At 38.7% G+C, this 23,946-nt stretch overlaps 1 protein-coding gene across 8 annotated transcripts in view; it reads right to left on the reverse strand.

Moving 5' to 3' along the window:
* The window catches only part of ENOX1 (ecto-NOX disulfide-thiol exchanger 1), a 356,767-nt gene that overhangs the window by 42,294 nt on the left and 290,527 nt on the right, over positions 1-23,946 (reverse strand). For all 8 annotated transcript variants that reach the window (XM_058045129.1, XM_058045130.1, XM_058045124.1 and 5 more), the window contains 2 exons: positions 21,984-22,101; positions 1,400-1,584 (listed from right to left, as the gene is read on the reverse strand). In XM_058045129.1, the coding sequence (XP_057901112.1) occupies positions 1,400-1,584; positions 21,984-22,101 (303 nt within the window). The remainder of the gene's footprint in view (positions 1-1,399; positions 1,585-21,983; positions 22,102-23,946) is intronic.

Here is a 23,946-nt window from a genome sequence, read left to right on the forward strand (position 1 = left end):
GAAATAGAAGGAAAGGTTTCTTCAGAAGACTAGCTAAGAATAGAATAGAAAAGAATGAATAACAAAAGGTAGATATCTTGGACAGGGTCTCAGCTTTGACTGGCTACTAATTACAAACATCTAAGATGGGCCAATCAAAAATCTACCTGATACATTCCACAGCAGCAGATAATTATTGTTTACATTTTGTTTCTGAGGCTTCAGCTTCTCAGAAGGGAAAAAATCCCAAGAAAGGATTTTTAGTGAAAAGATGTCTGTGACAGGGTTGCCTTGCGCTCTGTTATTGGGTGTTAGCTGGGATTGGCAGACTTGCTGGATTCAAAGGGCACCAGGACAGCCGTGCAATTCCTAACCCAACCAGGCAGGTCATAGGTAAATGAGTATCTCCTGGGTTTTGCCATACAAAAGCAGCTTAGTACAGTCTGGAAGTGGGTACAGCTTGTCCCCTTCTGGAATCTAATAACCAGGGGTGACAGAGGAGTGTGAGTGGTGCTACAGATGAAGGAAGCAAACTTCACCTCTGCAGTGCCAGGCTGAGAAGCTCCACTCCAGCTGGGGGCACAGCCCAGCGCTGTGCTGAGCCACTGCCCTTGTGGTGTGCCACCTACCAGCTGAACACAAGTGCCTGGGCAGGGAAGATGCTGCACACAGGCACGCTGGGTGAGGGCTGCTCGTGTGTCGGTGGACACGTCACACAACGCAGTGGGAGCAGTCTGGGTGTGCTTGCCAAGACTCACCCAGCACAGTGTCAGCAGCACACTAACAAATAAGGGATAGTAATTATGATAAACTGACACCCTTTGCCCCTGCAGGGAGATTGTGCAGTTTCTCGTTGACTGGTGTCAGAGAAAAAGCTTTTTTTGCTGCACTAAACCACTTAAAAACTGTCTGAATGAAAAGGTTGCATCCATGGGTCAGCATAAATGATAATAGCTCAGGAAATAGCACTGATGTTGCTAACAATTTGCAAGTTAAGGACAGTAGTCTGGACACGCTGATGTCTCAGTCATTCTCAAACAATAGCAGAAAAAAAGATGCAGATGAATGCAAATGAAAACACCACAGAGCATTGATTATGATACATTAGACAATTTTAAAAACATTTCTGTGCAATACCAGGGCCAGTCAGATTAAGTGAGAAGAGAAACAGAGCAATTTGCTCATAACTAGCAAATGCATAAAGAATTTTCTTGCATGATCAATGGATTTGCAGTTTATGAATTCCTAAAATGACTATGCCTAAATATATTCCCAAACTCTCCTCCCTTTCCCCCCATCTAAGTCCCCGTGATTTTCTGAAAAGAAATCAGGACCTTAATGAATAGTCTTGAGTAGAGCAGAGCCCCATGGTATGACTATACTAAAATAGAAGACCTTTTCTTTTCCTCCTTAGCAATACCTGCTGCATGCCTTGCATTGTCTGCTGTAGGAACTGCAGCTGCTGGTCCTTCGTAAGGCTTTCCTCTGTTCGAAAGAGCTGTCCTTTCTCCTGCTTAAGGAGCTCCACTTCATTCCTGTAAGCATCCAGCTGCCATCGGAGACTATCATTCTCCTCCTTTAGCGCATATGCTTGGGCGGCTAGGGCTAAGAGAAAATGAAAATGTGAAAAAAAATCAGTGAAATGGGTTGTTTCTTTTCAAATAATACAGAGGACATTGTCTGGAGAGATGACAATACAGCTGAACGCCAGTGAGACATTTCGGAGCTGAGACAAGACCCAGCAGAGCTGAAAATGATTAGGTTCTGGCAAGGATTGTTGCTGGAAGGTTATTTCCTGCGATGGAAGAAGCCATAAAGTGACCCTGGATAATTCAAATGCTACTTGCAATCTGGCTGCTAAATTTAGGCTTATATTTTAGGAAGAAACTGGCATGCACTCCAAGGGCAAGGCACTCACCAACTTTACAACGTTTTCCCAGTGATGTTATAGGAACTGATACAGCCTTTTAGTATTTATACTTGCACAGTGGCCAGATGTTCCAATCAGGTCTGTGCTAAGGAATTTTCCCAATGCAGAGTTGCTGGATTTAGTCCCATGAGAGAGGAAACACAGAAATTTTTCTCCAGCCTTGCTATGAACTACTTCACAGCAACAGTTATGTGGAACCATTTAGACAGTAAAATGATGTAATAGAAAAAAAATTATATAAAATGCAAATGCTGAAAAAAGTGTTGGCACTACAAGAATATTACTACATTAAAGGCATTGAAAGACACTTAAGTCATTTCCTTAGGAAGCTCCATTTGGCCCCTTTTCAATTTAGAATGGCATTTTTATTATCATAACTGATAGCAGGTGTTTGTGAAGAAATCGATTAGTATGCAGGGATGGAAATTACATTTGCCAAATGACTTGCACAGTTTGCAATATAAGCTAAAATTTGTGTAGCAAAAGGCAGAAGGCTATAAAGCATGTAGTAGGAACATTATTTAAACAAATTATCTGAACATAAATACATATAGGGAAAGGTGGCATTCATTAATTAGGGATGTGGCTATCATCCTATAGAAGAACCCACTCCTAGTAGTATTTATATTTGGCAGGAGCAGTGGTCATTTGGCATAGCAAACTGCCATACAATGCTATTTTGTTTCTTGGAACCTGGTGACACAACAACATTACAGAGCAGCTGTAATTAAAAAACAACAATCTACTATGGCTGGTTCTATCAACATTTGGTAACTGAACCACATAACTGATTTACATTCCTGATTAAATGATTTCAGGCTTCGTATCACAGAATTTTTTTGCCCACCTACAACAGTAGTATGGTTAAACTCCAAATTATATGAAATTGCATATTAACTCCATTTAATACTAGGCACCTCTTGACTAGACCTTCTGTAGATAAAGAGTCCCCTGTTCCCCATGATAACATGATTCAGCACATTTGTGAAATTATACCAGTAATTAGGTAGAATGTCACAATATTTCATTAGCAATAAAAATGTTTTATCTTCGGTAGGACAAATCTACCTTAATTTCAGATAATTTTTGCTAATTTTAAAGTAGTGCAAATGCATTATTCAAAATAAAGTACAGTCAGCTACTATTCAAATAGTACAGACATAGATTGGTTACAGTGCTTCATTTGGATATTTTACAGAATCTCTGCAAGATTTAGCAAGAGTTACAGTATTGTTACATCAAATTAAATTGTTCTGAAAAGCAGGCAATCATCCTTCCATGACAAAATTTACCCTCAAGAAATTGCACTGATGAGTCCAATGGGCAAATAAGAGGATGAAGTACTTTTTTCAGTTTTTATTTTTGTAAAAGCCAACAAGCTATAATAAAAGAAAGGATTAAAAGATAAACACAAGGCCAAGCAAACAGAAACAGCAGTAAAAAAAAAATCAAGTCAAAATTAAATAGTTTGTGTTAGAATTAACCTCTAAAGATGATTTAGTACAACTTGTGCAATGGTCTCACCATCCTGATCCTAAAATATCTCTTCCCTGCATCCAATCTAAAGCTACCCTTTTTCATTTTATAACTGTTTCTCCTTGCCTTGTCACTGCAGCCCCTGGAGAAAAGTCATTTGTACCCTCTTACTTCGGCCAATTAGACTCTCACAAAATTTATGCCTTTTGTTTTTTTTTGTTTTTTAATGTAACACTAAATTCCAGCAAGAAACTGCCTACCCTTCAGCTCCCTGAGAACAGGAACAGAGACCATCAGAGATGTACTCAAGTTTCCACAGCGACTCGGGAGCAGCAGTTCACCTGCTGCTCATCATCTATTCCTGCTCTCAAAAAACTTCTGAGAGCTGCTGTACCAGTGGGGGCGTGAGGCCTGTGCATTCCCCCACTGAAATGTGGGCTCTGACCCAGATCGAGCTGAGGCTTATCTGGAAAGGCTGCTTGACTGTTTTCTATGCCTCACTACAGCCTAATTGGAGAACTTCTTCTCCTTTCTCTACTCCTAGGTGAGTTCAGGCTATTAAGTGGGGCTACAGACAGCAAGAGATGTCTGCTACAGGATCAGCAAAATAGGAGAAATGAAAAGGGCCACAACATCTCACAAAAGCAAGTAACCTTTACGTGATAAACCTATTAGACTTTAAAAAATAACTAATCCCAACGAAACAAGTCACAAAACATAGGAGCAATAAAGGTAACTGTCCATTTATCCTGTAGGTTTTTACTGTTCAAAACCAGAGATGCACCCTTGAATGCTATTATGTCCTTACTTAAAAAATTATATGTAACATGTAATGTTAAAACCTGTATAACAATAAATACATTGCAGTGCTACCAAGAAGTTCCATTTGAGGTTGGCCCTGCTCTTTTTTAGCACACCAGAAGACAAAGGCTGTGCCTTGAAGATGTTGCAATCTATTTTAGGGCAAAATTAAAACATCCCAAATCACCTAAAATGAGACAATAAGAATACAGAGAGATACATTTCTGATAGGCAGGATTCCCTCAGGTGTACAGAGCCTTATCAACCTTATTATACACTTGGGTGATCATCCAAACCACTCAAAGCAGAGCAAATAGCAACAGGGTCCAAGGCAGAAATATGTTCTTAAATAAGGAAGATGCAACACATATACTAACAGTGTAACAGTATTAAATGTACACAAACTTTTAAATGAATTAATTATAGACATGAGTCCGTAAATTATATAACATTAACTAATTTTTATACCCTTTGCTATTTAATTTCAAGCTGAAAATAGTTGGTTCCTAACATGTATGGACAGAGTGGTTAACAGAAAAGGAGAATAAGACAAAAAGGATACATCTGACAGACCTCAGGGTGCCCAGCTCATTCAATACTGTGAAACTGTTTTAAACAAAATCAGACACATTCTTTGTGTTGACCTAACATAACTATAATTTTAAGATATTTATGTTTTAATGCACCAAGATTAAAATAACCTCTGAATTCATATCAATGTCTATTTTTATTCCAAGCAAAACATCTATTCTATTCTAAAAACATCCTATAATTTCTTTAAAATTACATTTCATTTACAACCATTATATATAATGATATGTGATTTATTATATAGGATATAGAGAAAGGCACTTGATTGAATATTAAATTAAACATAGAGGAGAATTTTGTGAGAAAGAGAATCTGCATTTTAAAAAGTAATTTTTTTCAAATTTTGCATAAATTTTTGCTAAGAGTTCATTGACAAAGCTGATGAATGTAGTTTTAGTTGAAAAAAATTTTGTTCTTCTCATCTCAAGCAATTTTACATTTGGTAGTTCAGATACTCATCTACAAAATCCCTCTCTGAGGCACACTAAAAAAATATCTTTGGATAAAAGACATTGAATGCTGAAAACATTTACAGAAGAACTATATACAAGGAATCTATATCAAAAGAAAACTGACAACAATCCCAAATAGCTGCCTGTGCTGCAAGTAGAAGAAAATATTCCTACCTAAACAAACACAGCTGGAAAACAGCTCAATATTCTCTTTACAGCATTTTCACTGAGGGATGCAAAATGATACCTGCCAGCCTCAGAGAAGCAGCTGAAGGAAGATTAGACATATATATACGTGGGGAAAACCTTTGCACTGATATTTCAAAGACTTCCAAGAGGTTAGTGTGATTTCTTTGTGCTGAGGCAGAAGTGCTGTACTCAATTTGGCACAGCCTTAGCAGCAAAACAGATTCCATTTAGTGGACCCAGACTAGGTCCAAATCAAAAGGCACCCTCTTTAATACAAGAAATGACTGGCTAATTAGAAATCCACTGAAATCTAAGGACATATTCATTGATGGATGTCTCAGAAGAAGCAAGCAATTTATTTTTCTAGGGTGTCTACCTTAATAGTTAGGAGAGTGTCTTCTTTCTGACCTGCACTCATCTTTTCACTTTCAGCTGGTACTTAGTGACTGCAATTAACCTAATACATCTCAACATACATAGGAGCCAAAGCAGAGGAAATCCTCACAGGTGATACAGGGTAATTGCAGTCTTTCATGACCCACATCATGTCATAGTGGCCAGGAAATAAAGCTAACACTCCATATCTCCAAATGTATTTCTTTATTGAGGACATTAGGGAAAATTCATAATTTTCTATCGTTTCTACTAGTGCACACCTGCATTGTGGATTTCTCATTAGATGATGCCCTAATAACATATCAGTTAATGCTAATGAAAGTCTACTAATTTGCATACTGAGGACACACTGAGTTGAAAAGCATAAGTAGTAGGTAATCTCAAGAGCCTGAAGAAATCTGAAGGTAGTATCTGAAAAACAAATGACAAACACTAAAAATAATAACAGAAAACCTGCCTGTAAATGTAAAGGTTTTCCATATGTCCTCCTAGCAGAACTTCTACAGTTTATATTTCCAATAGATTCTTCTATATTTGTTCAGAAATAGATCATAAAACTCAGAAATTCTGAGATGTTTGTCCAGACTTTGGTCTAATCAGCAGAATTTTTCAGTGTTTTTGAACTGTAGCTGATGTATTGATACAGTGCGGCAGATGAAAACAGAGAAAGAGCCTACTCCCAAACCTTCCTGCCATCTGAGTTCTACTAAAGCCATTATCTTGATTTCCTGACTTGAAAATGAAGGTTTAAATGATATAATGTTCCTTTTGATAACAGCAAAAAGAGAAGCATCAAAACATGTCAAAATAATGGCTATTAAGGTAATTTGTTTCATCACCCCCATTGCAGAGCATTTGCAATATCAAAAAAGCCGTCTTGCAAGACACAGCGACTTCTTCAAAGAGTTTTCAGCTAGAGGGACTGAACAAATGTGACTGGAGAAAAATAAGGACACAAAGTTCACAACTACAAATACAAACAATAGAAGTTATCCCTGGCCTCTAGCTATCCTGCTTGTTTTTCAAATAGGTGAACTGTGAAGCAGTACAAGCAGGGGAAAATCAGCAAGGAAAAATGTTTCTGGAGGATCTGGAAGGACATGTACTGTGTTTTGATGCTGCTGAAAACAGGGTAAGTTATACAGTAATGGCATTTTTCATTACTAAGGAAGATAGTATTTGCAGAAGTACAGTTTGGATGGTCATAGGAGATACAGTGGGTGGCAGCCTGCTCATGGCAGGGAAATTGTAACTAGAGGATCATTAAGGTCCTTTCCAGTCTAAACCATTCTGTAATTCTATTACAACTAGATAGGACCAGTGGACCCTCATTCATTTTTACCCTCTAAGGCTGTGCTTGGTGCTCCAGCTCACTGCAAATTTAATTTTGTGCCAGAGTCTGAGGGTCCCATTATGATCACTCAGTGGCAGGGTGTGTGTGTCACAGCCCCACACTTTGAGATGTGTGGGAAGGTCAAGTTTGGAGGAGCTGTGCAAGGTGGTGGGAAGGAAGGCACAGCCCTCATTGCAGATGGCAAGCTGCATGACTTCTGAGGTGAAGGGACACACAGAGCAGCTTGACAGGTGTTAACCAACAACTCCAGCACCAAGCTGACCCTTCTCTCTGTATTCTACAAGAAACTTTCTGAAAGAGGAAGACTTGACAAGTACACCTTGGTCGCTTTGAGGCATCTTCTTGAGCCCATTTCACAACATCAGGATCCTGAGTCATCCAATGTCTAAAGCAGTTTTCGCCCATAGTCTTGAGTTCCCAGAGAACACTTGCTTTTCTTTATGGACACTTAACAAATACCTGATCACCAGCGTAGTGATGCCTTAAGCTTTAGCTTTGATATTTTTCATGTTCTGTACTGCATTAGTACATAACTGAACTTCATATAAAGTGTTAGCAAGTTCTCTTCACAGTTTAGTTAGACAAAACAATCCTTATCCAGCCTGAGAAGCAAGGACACTGTTGCAGCTTCAGGCCCAAAAAGTGTAAACAACAGAGAACTGAGGAGAGCAATCTGGGAGGATGGGACTGCATAACCTGAAGCTGTAACTGGACAATTAACCCCAATATGTAAATGGACCAAAACTTATAAAAGTGTGAAAACCCAGCATCCTTCCTGGGTGGAGGCACAGCCAGGCTCTAGCACTGCCCAAGGTGCATCCTTTGAGGGCCTTTCAATAAATACCTACTTTATTCCTTTAACTCTGTCTAGCCTCTGTTCTAGGTAGCCTCTCAAGGCATCATAGTGCTCAGATGTCAATGACAAGTGCATTGAAATATGTCTGATATAAGGAGTTAAATGCAGCCTTCTTCCTATAATGCATTCTCTAAAAAATACCTGTTCCATAGTTCTCCCTCATTCCTGCGAAAATACACTATGGCATTTGAGTTTTTTTAAAAAAAACCACACTTTGCTTACAGCTTGAAAATAGCTAGCAAAGTATCATGAATAAACTCTAGAAACAAAATTTGCATGGCATAATTGGAGCAATTACAAGCTAACCTAGCTATGAACAGTTTTTTTCTTTCCCCCTTTAGACATAATGCAACCAAACAATGAAGGAATATCCACATTATTTTCAAGTGCTAAGCACACTTCATTTGAATGCCTTGGTATCTGCAAATTTAAACTCTGAGGGCACTAATTATCCTATATGAGAAGGGTTTATTGTCATTAATGTTAGTTAGGCCCTGCACACTGGGAGCACGATTTACTCTTTTGTGAAACCTGTTTAATTCAGGTGCAGTTGCTTCAAAGTCCTTTCCTTACCATGCAGCCTATGTTCAATGCAGAGAAGCTCATTACACCAGTTACATTCATGATGATACCAGATGTTCAAATTGAATAATCATGAGAATTATTTTCAGGCTTCCTATTCACATAAAACTTGGTGGCAAACAATTGGTAAATGGAAGGATGTGGGACAAAAAGGAGGGAGGGAGGGGAAGGAAGGAAGGAAGGAAGGAAGGAAGGAAGGAAGGAAGGAAGGAAAAGAAAAGAAAAGAAAAGAAAAGAAAAGAAAAGAAAAGAAAAGAAAAGAAAAGAAAAGAAAAGAAAAGAAAAGAAAAGAAAAGAAAAGAAAAGAAAAGAAAAGAAAAGAAAAGAAAAGAAAAGAAAAAAGAAAAGAAAAGAAAAGAAAAGAAAAGAAAAGAAAAGAAAAGAAAAGAAAAGAAAAGAAAAGAAAAGAAAAGAAAAGAAAAGAAAAGAAAAGAAAAGAAAAGAAAAGAAAAGAAAAGAAATGAAGGGAGCCTCTAAGAAAGCTGGAGTATGACTATTTACAAGGGTGTGTAATGAGGGGACAAGGAGGAATAGCTTCAAACTGAGGGCAGGTCTAGATTAGATATTGGGAAGAAATTTCTTGCTGCAAGGATATTGAGGCACTGGCACAGGTTGCCCTGAGAAGCTGTGGATGCCCCATCCCTGGCAGTGTGTAAGGCCATGTTGGAACTGGATGATATTTAAGGCCCCTTCCAACACAAGCCATGCTATGATTCTATGAGTCCAATAATTGCAATTTTATTCATCCCATTCAGGACAGACTTCTACACATTTGAGAAACCAAAGTGTTTCTCTGGCAAGAAATTTTTCTCAGTTTACGAAATATCTCCCAGCTTAGCAGACATCAGCAATATCACCGCTCTTTCCTAGGTTTACTACACCTGTGGCTCACCAGTAATTTATGAAGGCTTGTTATTTCTTGTGTAATGAAGCGCATCTCTTTGCAAATACCACAGAAGGTGCAGGGAAAGGGAGGACCTATTATTGTCCAGCTGGGACTAGTAACAAAAAGTCATAGCCAAATTCTGGCTCTGCAGAGGACTAAGAATGCCCCAGAGAGCAGTGCTGACAACTTCTGTGGCGTTATGATGAGCCTCATGATATCTCACATTTTATTTAAAGGCCTAGAGAGATCTTTAACTGAAAACCACTGATTTAAGCATCTCAAAGTTCCAAACTTTCTAGATTGTGGATCAGTATTGGCTCTTCCTTTTTAATCATGATCTCACAAACTGCGTTTTAATTAAAAACACTAACAAGACTACTTAATCTAGCTATTTTAGCCAGTCCAAGGAATAAAGATGTAGATTACTTGCTACAGTCTTACTAGTGATCATTGACTCCAATGATCAGTCTGGGATCTGGACCTCATGGCTGCAGAAAACCCACTTGAACAGTGATCCAACTTTCTCCAAAGGACTGCAAAGATGCAAGAATAATTTCCCACTTTTAGCCAATCTTCCTATCCCTCTCTTTGTACTCTCCTCTCTTTTACTTTTGCACTTATTCTGTTCAGTTCATCTCCAGCTCTAAATGCACGAGTCCATCTATTTTCTCATTTGTAATTCCCACTTACCTGACATGGCCAAATGTTTCTCTCTTCCCTCACTCATACTTATTTTGCAGTACATTCTCTAGTCCCCTGTTACCCACATCTGTCCCAGGTAAATTGCAGCATTAAGCATTTTGGACTTTTCCTACTAAGATGTCACATCATATTACTGAAACGAAAATTTGGAATTTGGAAGAGATCACGTTGTTACAATAATATCAAAGCCTAACACATTTTAGGTTTATTTTACTTGACAGCATCTCTTTGGAGAACAGGAACCTTACATAGCTTCTAAATGATATTTTGACAGTTGCTAGTTAATCTGGCCCATGGAGACCTGTTTCTGCAGGTCACCTCTTTAAAGCAAATGGCCCTTTCTTCCTCTACATTTTGGGTTGCACTTCTTCTACCACCAGCCATGATATGCACCAATACCAGCTGACTTGGCATATGTACAAGGGGAGACAGGAAAGAGAAGATGTGGCTCTGCACAGATATCTCTGGTGGATAGACTTCAGTTGAGTTGGTTAGGAAGAAAGCCATCATAGTAAAATGCAGTATAAACTTTGATGAAAAATAGTAGCAATACTCAGATATTTTGAAAATTCACAAAAAGCCACTTAACATCTTATTAGTGTATCTGGTTTGTGATGAGGTGAATTTTCCTGATACTTTGGTTTTATCAGTAACTGCTGCCTCAGTTAAATACGATCAACCAAATAATAAATCTCTTTTAGTGATTCTACTGTTTTTTTCCTAATTGAGAAAAAGGACTGTTACTTTTATAGATACTGTTCTTTAAAGATGCTAGCAAAGAAGTGGCTTCTTCGTCTAATCAATATTTTAAAAATTATTGTATTCATGTAATACTAAAAATGAGCAGAGGAAATTTTAGTCTCAAGGGTAAAGGAATGAAGAAAATAAGAAAAGTGCTGGTTTCTGGGGAGATACCACCTGGCATTGATGACTGACTCCCACACCAGTAATGGAAAATGCTGCTTGTACTACTGGTGCTTTGTAGCTGAGGGTACAGACATGAACTCTGCATAGCAGAAGAGATGCTGATGAAGCTGATTGTTTCATATATGTTACATAATCTTACATAAGTTGCACAAAGGTATTGTATGCATGCATGTACATCTGATACATAAATTGCTTAGGATATTCAAAGATTATTGTATTCAGGTAAACCTCCATGTAGGTGGGTCACTGATGGTTGCTCCTTAGGAGTCAAAGTGCCTTTTATATTTTCACTCAGATGTAAACAATCAGCACTGGCATTTACAGACACATGGCTGCATCACTGCTGTTGGCATTTGAACTAGGAATTACATTCAGCCTCAGCACCACTGTGAGAACTTGAAAAAAATCTGTAGGATTTATGAAGAAAATGCCATTGCTGCTTTGAAACAAACTTGACAGTGTGCACATGAATCGCTCAATTTGTCACATTCATTAGTGAAGAAAGGGCTGATATGAGGGGTTTAAATTACTATGGTGATTTGAATTGGTATGATTTATAACAGGCAAATTTTTTTCATAAATGTAAAGTGCTTTCTATAAATGTGAGGATAAACCACTTTTGAACAAAATTCCACTGCACCTTCAATTGCTGGAGAGCATTTATCCAGCTATCTCTCTAACCTTGTGGTGGATTAGAGGGCTGAGTTAATTTTTCTTTTAAAATCATGCATAATACTGAAATACTTGCTCAGTTACTTTTGCCTTAGATAAAAATGGATTTTAAATGGGAGTACTTTTTTACCCCTTTATGCCTTAGAAGGCATAAGCAAATGATGACATGAAGCTTGTAATTTTTGACCCTCACATTCAGACACAATTTCTTGAGCAATTTATCCCTTATGTGAATGGAAGGGTGTTCAGAAGAGCTGGATCTGAAAACCCAAACCTCCTTTTCTCCCCTCCTTCTGCTTCCAGAATATTCAGTATATGCAAATAGATGCCTCTGTGCGTTTCCACACTTTAACATGTTTAGCAGGTATTTTCTCAGCTTCTGAAAAATAAAATGTGTTTCAAACTTGCAGATAACAGGGTTCTACAGAGCTTAGTTAGGTACTTCCAGGTCTTTCAGAAATAGACATTTTACTGAAATTTGCAGAGAGTGTGTAGCTTTGAAGAGATAAGTGTGAAACAGTCCTTGAACCAGATTTTCTGAGCAAGCCACGACTTAGGACATTTTATCTGCAGGTGTTGAGCAGAACGTGAGTGCAAAACCTCTAACCAGCAGGGAGTAGTTTGTAGGATCAAGGTTTTGCAGCACAGACATCTCAAAATCTTTCAACAAAACATTATGAGACAGATGACTATCTCGAACAACATAGGGAGAGTTATTGCTTTTTATAATGTTCTTCCTTGACTGTTAAAAATGCTCACTAGTTTCCAGACAAATTTAAGAGGCGGGAAGATGCAGGAAGATAACCTGCACCTGACACATGACAAAGAAGCAATGAAGGAAGAGGTGTTAGCAACTAGCAACCACCCAAGTACCTCCAGAGAGGTACCTAGTTGACATCTGTGGTGGGCACTTGGCTGTTGCAAAAGCAGCCCAGCAATTACTTGATCCAGGTGCTGTAAAGATACGCTTGCACAGATTTTGCACCTGACAAAACCTGTAATGCATCAAATATTTGGAGGGCTGGATAAATAAACAAAAGGTTGCAAACTATTTTGCCCACTGAAAGGCAAACAAACAACAAAAAACCCAATAAAAATCCTAATTTAAAAACAAAACTATACCAAAAATCATGACCAACAAAACAAACCATCTTTCTGCATGCTGGTGTTCAAGGAGTCATACACTGGAACCATCAGAGAACTGGATAAAATGGCGCAGTATCTAGTTCTTCAGTCTTTCATTTCACATCCTGGAGGATAATTCTCTTCTCTTCTCTTCTCTTCTCTTCTCTTCTCTTCTCTTCTCTTCTCTTCTCTTCTCTTCTCTTCTCTTCTCTTCTCTTCTCTTCTCTTCTCTTCTCTTCTCTTCTCTTCTCTTCTCTTCTCTTCTCTTCTCTTCTCTTCTCTTCTCTTCTCTTCTCTTCTCTTCTCTTCTCTTCACCATGAATCTGAATCCAAATAAGACTAAAAGAAGATCACTCACCTCCAAGCAGCTTTGAATCCACATGGCTTTCAAATTTATGAATCAAATCCCACAATATACGTGTCATGAAAATGCTATACTATGGATATTTGTCATTAGTAAGAAGCTTATTTTCTTGAGATGGCCTTTATAAAACAAGAGCAGGACATCATGAAACTCCTCTGGATCTAAGATTCATTCACCAAAGCAAAACAGCATCACTAACTAGAAGTATTTTGGGGATTTCTGTAGCTCCAAAGCTTCAAGCAGGAACTCTGCTGGGTATGTTTTTATCTCCTGGCATGAAACCACATCACAGACTGGCAGTCGGCTGGACACGTGAGCAAGTAGAAGATCCATGCTTTGAAAAGGAAGCTTTTAATGCTTTAGAAGCTTCAGCCACCCTTGCATGTCTCATGACATAAGAACAATCCCCAAACCTGCAATTATGAGCTTAGAAACTGACATTAGTAAAGACTTTGCCTTCTGATCATTATCTCCTCTGACATGCTGGCAATGGCTGATGATTCTTGGAAATTATGGCAGGTAAGAAGGCACGTAAATCTCCACCTCAAGCAATATCTCTAGTTTCTCTAATGTGCCAGGGTGAGAAGGGCTTCTAAAAACAAGAGGGCACGAAGGGCAGCATGATTAAGAAAATGTAACCCCTAGATCTCAGTTTAAACACTAATAGAAATGATCTTACATTGGAGGTCAGAAATATCATTTAGGCTAAAGCCACTCTTGAAAGAATTTGTTCTTTGTGCTCTGTTCAGAATCAACCACCTTCACTGTTATAAAAAGGGCTCACTCTCTTGAAGGCTAAATATGAAAGAAAAAGCACAGAAGTTTTATATTGGAGAGGGCACTGTAAGGAAGGTCACTTTATAGAAAGCATGAAATGTAATTTGGAGAAGAATGCTAATACAAGCTATATCAGATTGTGAGGAAGCTGAAAACAGCATATGTTCTAATATTGTCTTTTATTGATTTTGCTGCCAACATCCCACTTCAACAATGTTACAGCCGCACTTCAGGACTCTTAATGGAGGGGGATGAAGAAAATCAATATACAGACCTTGCTTCTGCTCCCATTGAATTCAATGTGAGTTTCATTATTAACTGCAATGAGCAGAGGACAGAGTTCAGACTGTTTCATCACTTTGTGTTTGTTTATTCTTTCCCTTTTTATTTAACCTCCTAAGGGGCAATATGTATTTTTATCCTATGTTTTAGAAAAGTCCCATTTAAATAGGGCAATCCCCTATCAAACTGTGAGTTTACATGTTAGAAATGATGCCCTGTTTTATGAAACCTAATGAAAAATTATAGCCTGTATCCTGAACTGAGAAAGTTATAATAAAAGATATAGGATTTGAAATAAATTCTAATAACAAAATCATTTTTTTCTTAAAAATGTTTTCATTCCAATATGAAGCAAATAAAAGCAGTTTAGTTTTCACTGACTTGTAAAATATTACTTTCAATGTACATTGTTTTCTCAATTACAAATAGATGGGATGCACCTGAGCATCTTTTTGCTATTATTTTAATGCTATTTACACAAAATGAAATATGCTAAAATTATCTCCAAGAATTATAAGCATCATCTTCATTCCAACTACATGCTGTTAATTTTGTTCTAGCATGAATGCAAAACATATTTTAACATGCTGTCAAAAGGAGACACTAAGGATGTCAATAAAATAGCAGTAAAATAAATGTAAATTTAGACTGCTGTCACAAGTGGCTGCTTGGTTTTGTGAAGATGTTAGGTTGCTATAGCGTTTTCCATAGCAACTTTGCATCTTATTACATAAATAATCCCTCAGTGTCCTTAAAGCTTACTAAAAACAGGATTAAATCTATTCTCATATGTAATGATCCTGCATAAAACCTTATCAGTACGAAATACCCAGAAAACTTGATAAATTGTAATCTAGATAATAGTATTTCTGGCAGTGGAAAAGCATCAAAGCAGAACCGACTTGTTTTGTAGTAAACAGGACATTCTCCTACACCCCATATTAGGAAAATGCCTTTGAAGTGCCTGCTTCCTCCAAAATTTGGAAGTCAGATTAACCCCTTCACTGCTGCATCCACAGGACCAGCAGAGACCTCCATCCCACAGCCTGGGTGTTGTACATGACCAGAGGCACTGGCCCAGTACCTGGGACAGGACAAGGCTGTCTTTATTCCCCAGGGAACTACATTCAGCCCTGATTCATCAAGACTTTTCTGCTAAATTCAGCTTCACAAGAAGCATTATTAGAGGCAAATGGACTTAAAACCAGGGGCATAAAATTAGGCCCCTGCCTACATGCATCTTGAACTTCAGCCTATTTTTGTAAAAGCTGTGGGAAAAATGGAATGCATTTTATGGCACAAAATTGGAGCCTGCCTGATGATAACAGCTCTGAACTGGCATGCTGTGAAAGACACTAGAGCAGACTTTTCCCAGCACAGAGGAAGTAATCATCTTGTGCTGCTTTCTAGTGATCACCCCTGATGGTTCCAGGGAGCAAAGCTGATTGTCTGCTGTGCCCAGAGCATTTCCATTCCAAGGGAAGTTACTCTGCTCACAGAGCTCCAAAGGGCTGTTCAGCTGTCTTCTGTGGCCAGAGAGGGGACTGTGCCACTACAGTGACAATTCAGAGCCCCACATTTTAAATATGTTCTTCTCTTTGAGAATGCTTCTAAAACCAGGTTGGTGGCATCTGTTGACAGGGTTTATTTGTTTATCACTGCAGGGCTGCTTATGATACCAGCTGCTTATGGCTTTGAAACGGTACCACTTAATTTAAGGAATAAAAAGCAATGCTAGCCCATTAATTTCTAAAGTAAATACATTTTGTTATTTTACAATATGTTTATCAGTATGTGTTTTAAAGGACAGTTGGCAAATAACGAGTTTGTTAAATACCTATAAAATCTGATGCCGAAAAGCTATGGGATGGAGAGTAATGAGAGAAAAATAAATCAGACTTTTGTTTGAAACAAAATCTCCCATATATCCAAAAGGTTAGTCTTACAAGAAAGGCAGGGAAAATTATCTGATCTCTGAGATCAGGAGGAAGAAGACCTGACATGAGATCTGCTCTGACACTTGTTTAGTTGGAAACAAAGGAAAACCAAAGCTCAGCTCCACACAGCTGGGGCTTGGTGATTTCTATTCAAAGTTTTAACAATATAAAGCTTTCCTACCAGTTTAATCCACCTATAAACCGCAGTTCCTGTTCCATATGTGTATCACTGCATTCATAAAAGCCTTAGAGAAAGCCAAAAGAGGATTGAATTGCAGAGAAAAGATGAATAAGCATGACACAGATCACTTTGGTGTTGTTTCAGGCTTTCCTTGAAGACTTGCCAGGCTTGCAACTTTCAAGACAGACTTGTAAACAATATCCCAAAGCCTGTTTTATGCTGTGTGGACCAGGATGGGATTTTCAAATACTAAATACAAGGACTTATACTCTTCTGTGAGATGGACTGCCCACTATTCAGCCTGTCTCTTACAGCAAGTGACATAGCTGATGCTGCAAACAGGACAGATCAGTTCAGGACAGCATTAAACATCCAACTTCAGTGTTTAAGTTTGGCACCTACTTTAGGTATGTTTGAAAATGCTGCAAAGGAGGATGTCCTCCCTAACTTGCAAAGCAGCACCAATCTTACGAGTTCAAACTGGGCTTGCATTACACAACTTGCAATTTGTTACTTGCACACAGCCTCTGAGATGTTATTAAGCTACTTCATCAGAGGTTGTACAATGGTGGTGAAATGCTCCAGGGGTCCAGTGTGTAGCCTATTGCAATTCTGTTGAGCTGGAGGGAGGACTATACCAAGAAATTTATTATCCGTGTGGACAGAACAGGTAGCGGCAGAATGAAAGGAAGAACCATTGTCTCCATTTGATACTAGAGAACTGAGATAATACAAATTCATTGATTACTCTAGGCAGGGGATATGTAGCAGAGCTGGGATTTGGCATAGAGCTCTGGGATCCCAGTCAAACACCTTAATCACACAACTATCTTTACTGCACCCCTCTCCAAGCCCAATGCATTCACTCTTTTCTGCAGCACAAGCTCCAGTCTCTAGCTGAAGTTGGAGTTGCTAGAATTAATGGTATGTTGCTGTGTACTGCAAAAGCAAAAGATTGATCCACCTTCCCTTACAGTAAAATAAAAGGTGTCTTGCAGGCATAAACCAAACTTCAGTTCTTCTTTACGAAACACATCTTTACTAATTCTTAAAATCACTTTTGAGGGTTTTACATGTGGTTCCTTACTCCCTGTGCCAGCAGGTGGGAGAGGAAGCATCCATAAATCCTGATCACTCTGAAGATTTTTGTGTATCTTCTAGACTCCAGCATTGAATCTCTTTTTTCTCCCTCGAGCTAATGCTCCAGTAGCTGCATCTTGACTTTCAAATATATTAACTGAGTTGCCAATCATCATTAATTTCTTTTTCTTAGCAATCTTCCAGCTTTACTTCAGCAATCCTCTTGTCTCTTTCAAACTCCAAAATCCATATTGCAGAAAAATCACTGTTTAAGGGCTGAATTTAGGGGGGGGGAGAAGCCAGTCCCATGACTGAAGATTCACTCAGTCTCAGGTCAGCCTTTTCCCAGCTTTCCCTGGAATGCAAATGACTTTTAGTCTGTGAAACTGAGAATTTCCTATACATTAGGCATGTGTGACAGCTGAACCAACTTACTGGATACCCTAGGGGGTTCTTCAGTCAATCCTTGCAGAAGTTTGAGATGATCTCCAACTAACAAACAAGTAGTGAAGCTTTCCTTTTCCTTGAAGATTCAGCTTGCAGAATAGAGTAGGGCTCTGACTAAGCCTGGGGAGAATGACCTGCAAAACACCTGGATTAGCAGGCCTGTGTGAAGGAGGCAGTGGCCCAGGCCTGCCATGTTGACTACAGGTGGAAGACAGTTTTAGGAGATTGGAGATGCCAGTTCTCATTCCAGTTCTGCCACTCAATCACTGATACCAATAAATCAAGTTCATTAATAGCTAGCAGAAGCACAATTTGCAGATGAAAGAGGATTTGAGTCTAGAATGGAGCGACACACTTTGCAACAAGTCCATGTAGGCCTCTTCTGAGTGTTACAAGACCAATTTTCCCAAACAAAGGTTGGTTTCTAACATGCACCATGATTTGATCTCTTGCATGACTTAATATGTGGCATGCCTCGAAGAAAAATGCAAACTATTCTTAGTAACAGCTTATTCATCCCCAGATGTCATTGTGCTCTAGGGTGTCAGCTACCTGTAACATTCCTCTCTGTCCTGCTTGCAGCTGGAATAGAGTCAATTTCCTTCCTAGCAGCTGGCACAGTGCTGTGTTTTGGATTTAGCATGAGAAGATTGATGCTAACACACTGATATTTTAGTTGATGCTAAATAGTGCTTTCTCTAAACCAAGGACTTGTCAGTTCCCCATGCCCTGCTAGTGAGGAGGTATGCAAGAAGCCTGGAGGGAGCATGGCTGGGACAGGTGACCCAAATTAGCTAGAGGGGTATTCCATATCACAGAGCTGTGAGTATGCTCAGTATATAAACTAGGCTAGGAGGAGTAAATTAATGCTAGAGACAAGGCTAGGCATCACTCAGAGGGTGGTGAGCAATTGTTCATCACTTCTTTCTCTTGGATTTTATTTCCATCTCTTTTCATCATCATTCCTACTACTACTATTATTATTACCATTATCATCATCCTTATATTTGTTCAATTATTAAGCTGTCCTTATGTCAACCCACAATTTAATACTTCTTTTTCTGATTCTCCTCCCCATTGCACTGGGCTGGGGGAGTGAGCAAGCAGCTGAGTCATATTTAGTTGCCAGCTAGGTCAAACCACAACACTCTGAAACCCCAAGTCCAGCAACTCTGGACAAGCATTCAAGCACAGAAGTACTTCTCCACAGTCTCAGGGCTTAGATGTGTTGCAGTATGTTTTCAAATGCTGGGGCTGGAATCCATCCTCTTTTTCTCAGGGTGATTAATAGGTTTATCTTCAGATATCCTAGAGGAAAGTTTTCATTCTAACTACCTAGCTGTGCGAAGATGTGATGCACTCAGTGTGTTTTCTTCTAGGAATGAAGAAATTATGCTGGGAGATTCCTGAAACTGTGCTTTACTGAGACAGAATGAGGTCTTAGAACCCATTCTAAATTGTTGAATTAATTAAGCCTTTTTGTACTAGCAGTGACTTAACCAGGTGAACCACTGAAAAAAGACCTGACACAGGTGTTGAAGCCTGAGGGAATCTCTGCCACTTATTACAGCTTTGGGGCCGTAACTTCCCAGCAGTCTCGCTCACATTGCCAAAAAGGGCAGGCTGAAAAATAATGTCCTCAAGAAAATTGTTGAAGTGGCAGAACATGCATTGCAGAGCTGTGGAACCATACAAATCAATTAATCATGTCTCATTGCTTCAGCTACTTTTGGGTTTAGACTTTTAAAACTTTATGTGTTCATGCTGTCCTTGAATTGAAGAAGCACAAGAGCTTCATGTTATTCAAGTCTTGCTCTTCCCAAGAAAGTTCTTAGGAATTTTTTTTTTTAAAAAGGGGTTAAAAATGAAGAAAGTGACAATGTTTTCTTACTGCGCAAGATGGTTTCTTTGTGACAAAAGACTCTTTAAAGACATTCTTCATACAACAGAAGTTACTGTGAATACAAATAGCCACTCCAGTGAGATAAAGCGGTGGTTCTGGAATGATGTACTTAGAGAGGAAAAAAAAAAAGAGAAGGCAGCTAACACAAATAGTAATTTTAAAAAACATCAGAAGAAGGAAAGAAGAATCACATTTCTGTACATAAGAGTAATAATAAAAAAGTACTTTTTCATTTTATTTTCGTTTACCAATGTTTTATACCCGATAGCTCTTTTGGTATAATTCCAAGTTCTCTCTATTGTCATTGACAGAAGAACCAAATGCACTTGCTTTAACTACGAGTGTAGTGTTGAAAGAACATTAATTTGAGAACTGGATGACTATGTATGCAGCAGGATGGATCAACTCCACTGGGTTTAAGAGGATGATGAATGGTACAACAAACAATGATGGACACGTACTCAAGTGGATTCATATTGCCAAATTTTGATTTAGAATGCAGCACATGACTGAGTTTGCTCAAGTGCCCATATTGCAACAATACAAATAACTTGAAATTGTTTGTGATACTGTAGAAATCTCAAATAGCAAAACTTCTGACATTAATGTCTCTTTTCATGCATGAAAATCAAACATGCTTTCCTATCTGTGGTATTACAAAATGAATGACCAGTTCTGCCCTAAGCATGCATATGTTAAACCTGCTGAATTGGTAAGTATTGCAGTTCAAAACATTCCTGCATCTCTTCTGGCATGCAGGCTATATGTATTTCTGGCTCTACCTTCCTGTTGTTAGTTCTAATGACTTTTCTCCATGAGAGCGGACACAGTCAATGTAAAATGATTAGATAGTCATAAAAATCGCTGATTTCTAGCAATTCCTGGTCCGCAATGACCCACTGTCTCAGCTTCAAACACTCTGCTAATGGCATCTAGAAAATAAAAATCCAAAAAAAAAAAGCCTAGAAAAAATTAAAGCTGCCCTTTACGGCTTTTATTGTTGCATTTTTCTTCCAGGAAAAATATTAAATCTCCCCTCAAGAGAGATGTCACAGTAAAAATTTCTTTGCTAGAATGACATTCCTTCCTTTGGTCTTTACTTCTGAGGCCCTTCAGCCTTACACAGTATCTTGTCACAGAAGGAGCCAAGGAGTTGTCTGTAAGTTTGAATTCACACCTTTTGACTGGCATACAAAGACTGGAAATCACTGAGTGGATGAAATTCTTTCCTTTCTTATTATGGTGCCTGTATGAAAAGGACTAGATCAGGATTACCCTAGTGGAGACTCTCGGTTTATTTCCATATTATTCCTTCCTTCTTTATTTTTCTGGAAGTTCACTGCTGCCTGGCAGCTTCTAGTCATGCTTTGGCTTCAGCTCCTGAAAATGTCATTCTTTATATGAGCGTCTAAACAAGCAAACCCTTGTTAGCAACTCAAAAATCATTAGCCAATGCCAAGAAATAGTGGAATGCATACATCCAGATCATGTTACCAGTTAGTAACTCTGGCAGCTTCTTGGTGTCCCTCCTGGACAGTATTTGTAGAAGGCTGAAAAAGCTGTTTTTCTTATCCGCATTACATGCACCCTTGTTCTTGGACTCATGATAGCCATCTAATGAGTGTCTAATTCATGCAGAATGCAGTACCACACTGAAAAAGGTACCCTTATAAGGGCAGTATGCAACCAAAAAAGCCCCATGGTTAAAATGCTATTTCTTACAGAGATTAGAGATTATTATCTCTTTGTTGCAAAGAAAGGTACAGATTAGAGAATACTGACCAAAGCATAACTTGAACTGGTCTCATAATAAAACATCGTTTCTATCATGGAATGAAATGCTGTCATGCAAAGCTGGAGGAAGTGCACTAAGGAAACATAATGCTTCCAGCCAAGTGCAGAACTGGAGAATTTTCATCATTATAGAACATAGCAAGCGACAGACATCTCCTAGAGACAGCTTGCATCATTCAAATAACTAATTTATGAGGGTTTAAAATAAGATGCTGTCTTATATAATCAGGTATTAAAATGTCACTTCTCATATATAAGTTTTTGTTTGCTTTTACTAAAACAACACTTGCATATATTTACCTGAATCATCTACCCTCAGCTTTTTAGTGGGATTGTCACCACTGTCATCATCGGACATTTCCATCTCCTCTTCCCGGCGGATTCCCATGAGCTGTTCACTGTGAGCATTTCGGAGCTCCTAAAAGCCAAAATTACCTTTTGTCAGCATTAACTTCCATAAAGTTATTATGCATTATTTAGTACCTGTTTTTAATACAGATCTGATTTTAATTATACATAATTTATCATTGTAATTATATTTATTTGTGTATGAATATTTATAAAAACAGAAGCACGGGGAATTATTCCTGTGAAAGAACTGAGTTTATCAAAGGTAACACTCAGGGAAAGCAAGAGAAAAAGTGACTTTCCCTGTTTAGGGATCTTTAGGCCTGCTAAACATAGGAAAAATGTTTTAACAGCAGGGATAGTACTTGAAACTGGCGTATAAAGCAGACTGATAAAGAGACTGTCAGCTTGCTTAAGGGCTAGCTAGTTCTTGCTTCCCTCTGCCACTTGGGGTATGATTCATTTGGCCAAATGTAGGTGTCTCCAACACACAAAGCTGTATTAGCTAAAAGCAGCCTTAAAGTGCCTCATTCTCTCTGCTGGTTGCAAAGGGCACGGAGCTCAGATAGTGCAGATGAAGAGCTGTGTATCTATTTGTCAAAGGAAGCTCACCCTCTGTCCCTATGCCCAGATTGCCTTGGATTTAAAAGACCCAGTCCCACAATGCTGGCCTGAAAATCCTTGCATCTTGATCCAAAAGGAGTGGCAGCAGGGACAGCTTGGTCTCCGTGTGCCGCTGCAAGGGCGGGCAGGCAGCCCCTGCACATGTCACCAGGAGAGGATCAGCAGGCACGGGGCTTTGCAGGAGTCTAGACGCTCTTTGTTCTGGGCAGAAAGGCTGGCGCGGGCGTAGCGGCTGCCTCTTTAATGGCAGCACTGAGAAGATTGAGAGGACTCTATTTTGTCCTAATAATCCTGTCAGGTGTAACATGGGGATGCTGCACTGTGATTAGTGTAGGCTTTGTCCACCCGCAGACAGCTAATTTTTCTGCCAACAAAGAGCTTAATTCCCAAAGAGGTGGTTTGAAATCTTTGAAACAAGGGAGAGTCGTGTGGAAGGAGGAGACAGCATTGAGGAGTCCGACAACAGCTCTGTGCAATTAACAATAATCTGTCAGAGAGGGGCTGCGTGAAAAAAAGGGAAGGCGTTTCTCTTCAGCTGTACTCTTGGTTTATCAGCAGATCTCAAATATTCTGAAAAATGTATCTGTGCTCATTAATCCCAGCAAAGACAAGGAACCTAATTAGTGGGTATTTTACAGGGGGATAATTTCACATTAAAAAAAAAATATTAACAGGCTAAATTGTCAAACCAGAAGCATCTCTGGAAGAACCTGGCAAGCCATTTCTGAATTCCTTAGTGGAAAAGGCCCCCTGCACATTTTCCTGGGGAAGGATACTGCATATATGAGCAGATATCCTCTTACATTTACTCCCTCATTAGTGGACAAATGTTCTTGATGCATCAGTGTCTACATTATCAGCAGATTCAATGATTTTCTATGGAGAAGGTCTATGTGTATGAGTCTTTTCTTTATCTTGAGTTTCTAGCAAAGCTTTTCTAAATTCAGGAAAAAAATGGAAGGTGATCAAGTAATTAAGCAAATCAGCAGATAATATCATTTTTAGAAGATACGGTCTAAATAAAATATACTATTTGGTTTATTTACATCACATTTCATATCTGAAAAACAGGCATTTCCAAATTATATTGATTTAGCTAGATGCTTTACATAATTTTGAATTGTTTTAGCTGTTGTCCTCTTAAAATCAAAAGGCAGTAATTTTTGAAAAAAAAAGAGTAGAGAATTAACATTTCTGGAAAGTCCAACTCTTACACATTTCAGTTTATTAAATATTTAGAAACCAGCAAATGAATGACACACCACATCCCTTTACAGAAAGTTAGTTTAAG

The sequence above is a fragment of the Melospiza georgiana genome, chromosome 2 (genome assembly GCF_028018845.1).
Source record: "Melospiza georgiana isolate bMelGeo1 chromosome 2, bMelGeo1.pri, whole genome shotgun sequence".
Taxonomy (NCBI): domain Eukaryota; kingdom Metazoa; phylum Chordata; class Aves; order Passeriformes; family Passerellidae; genus Melospiza; species Melospiza georgiana.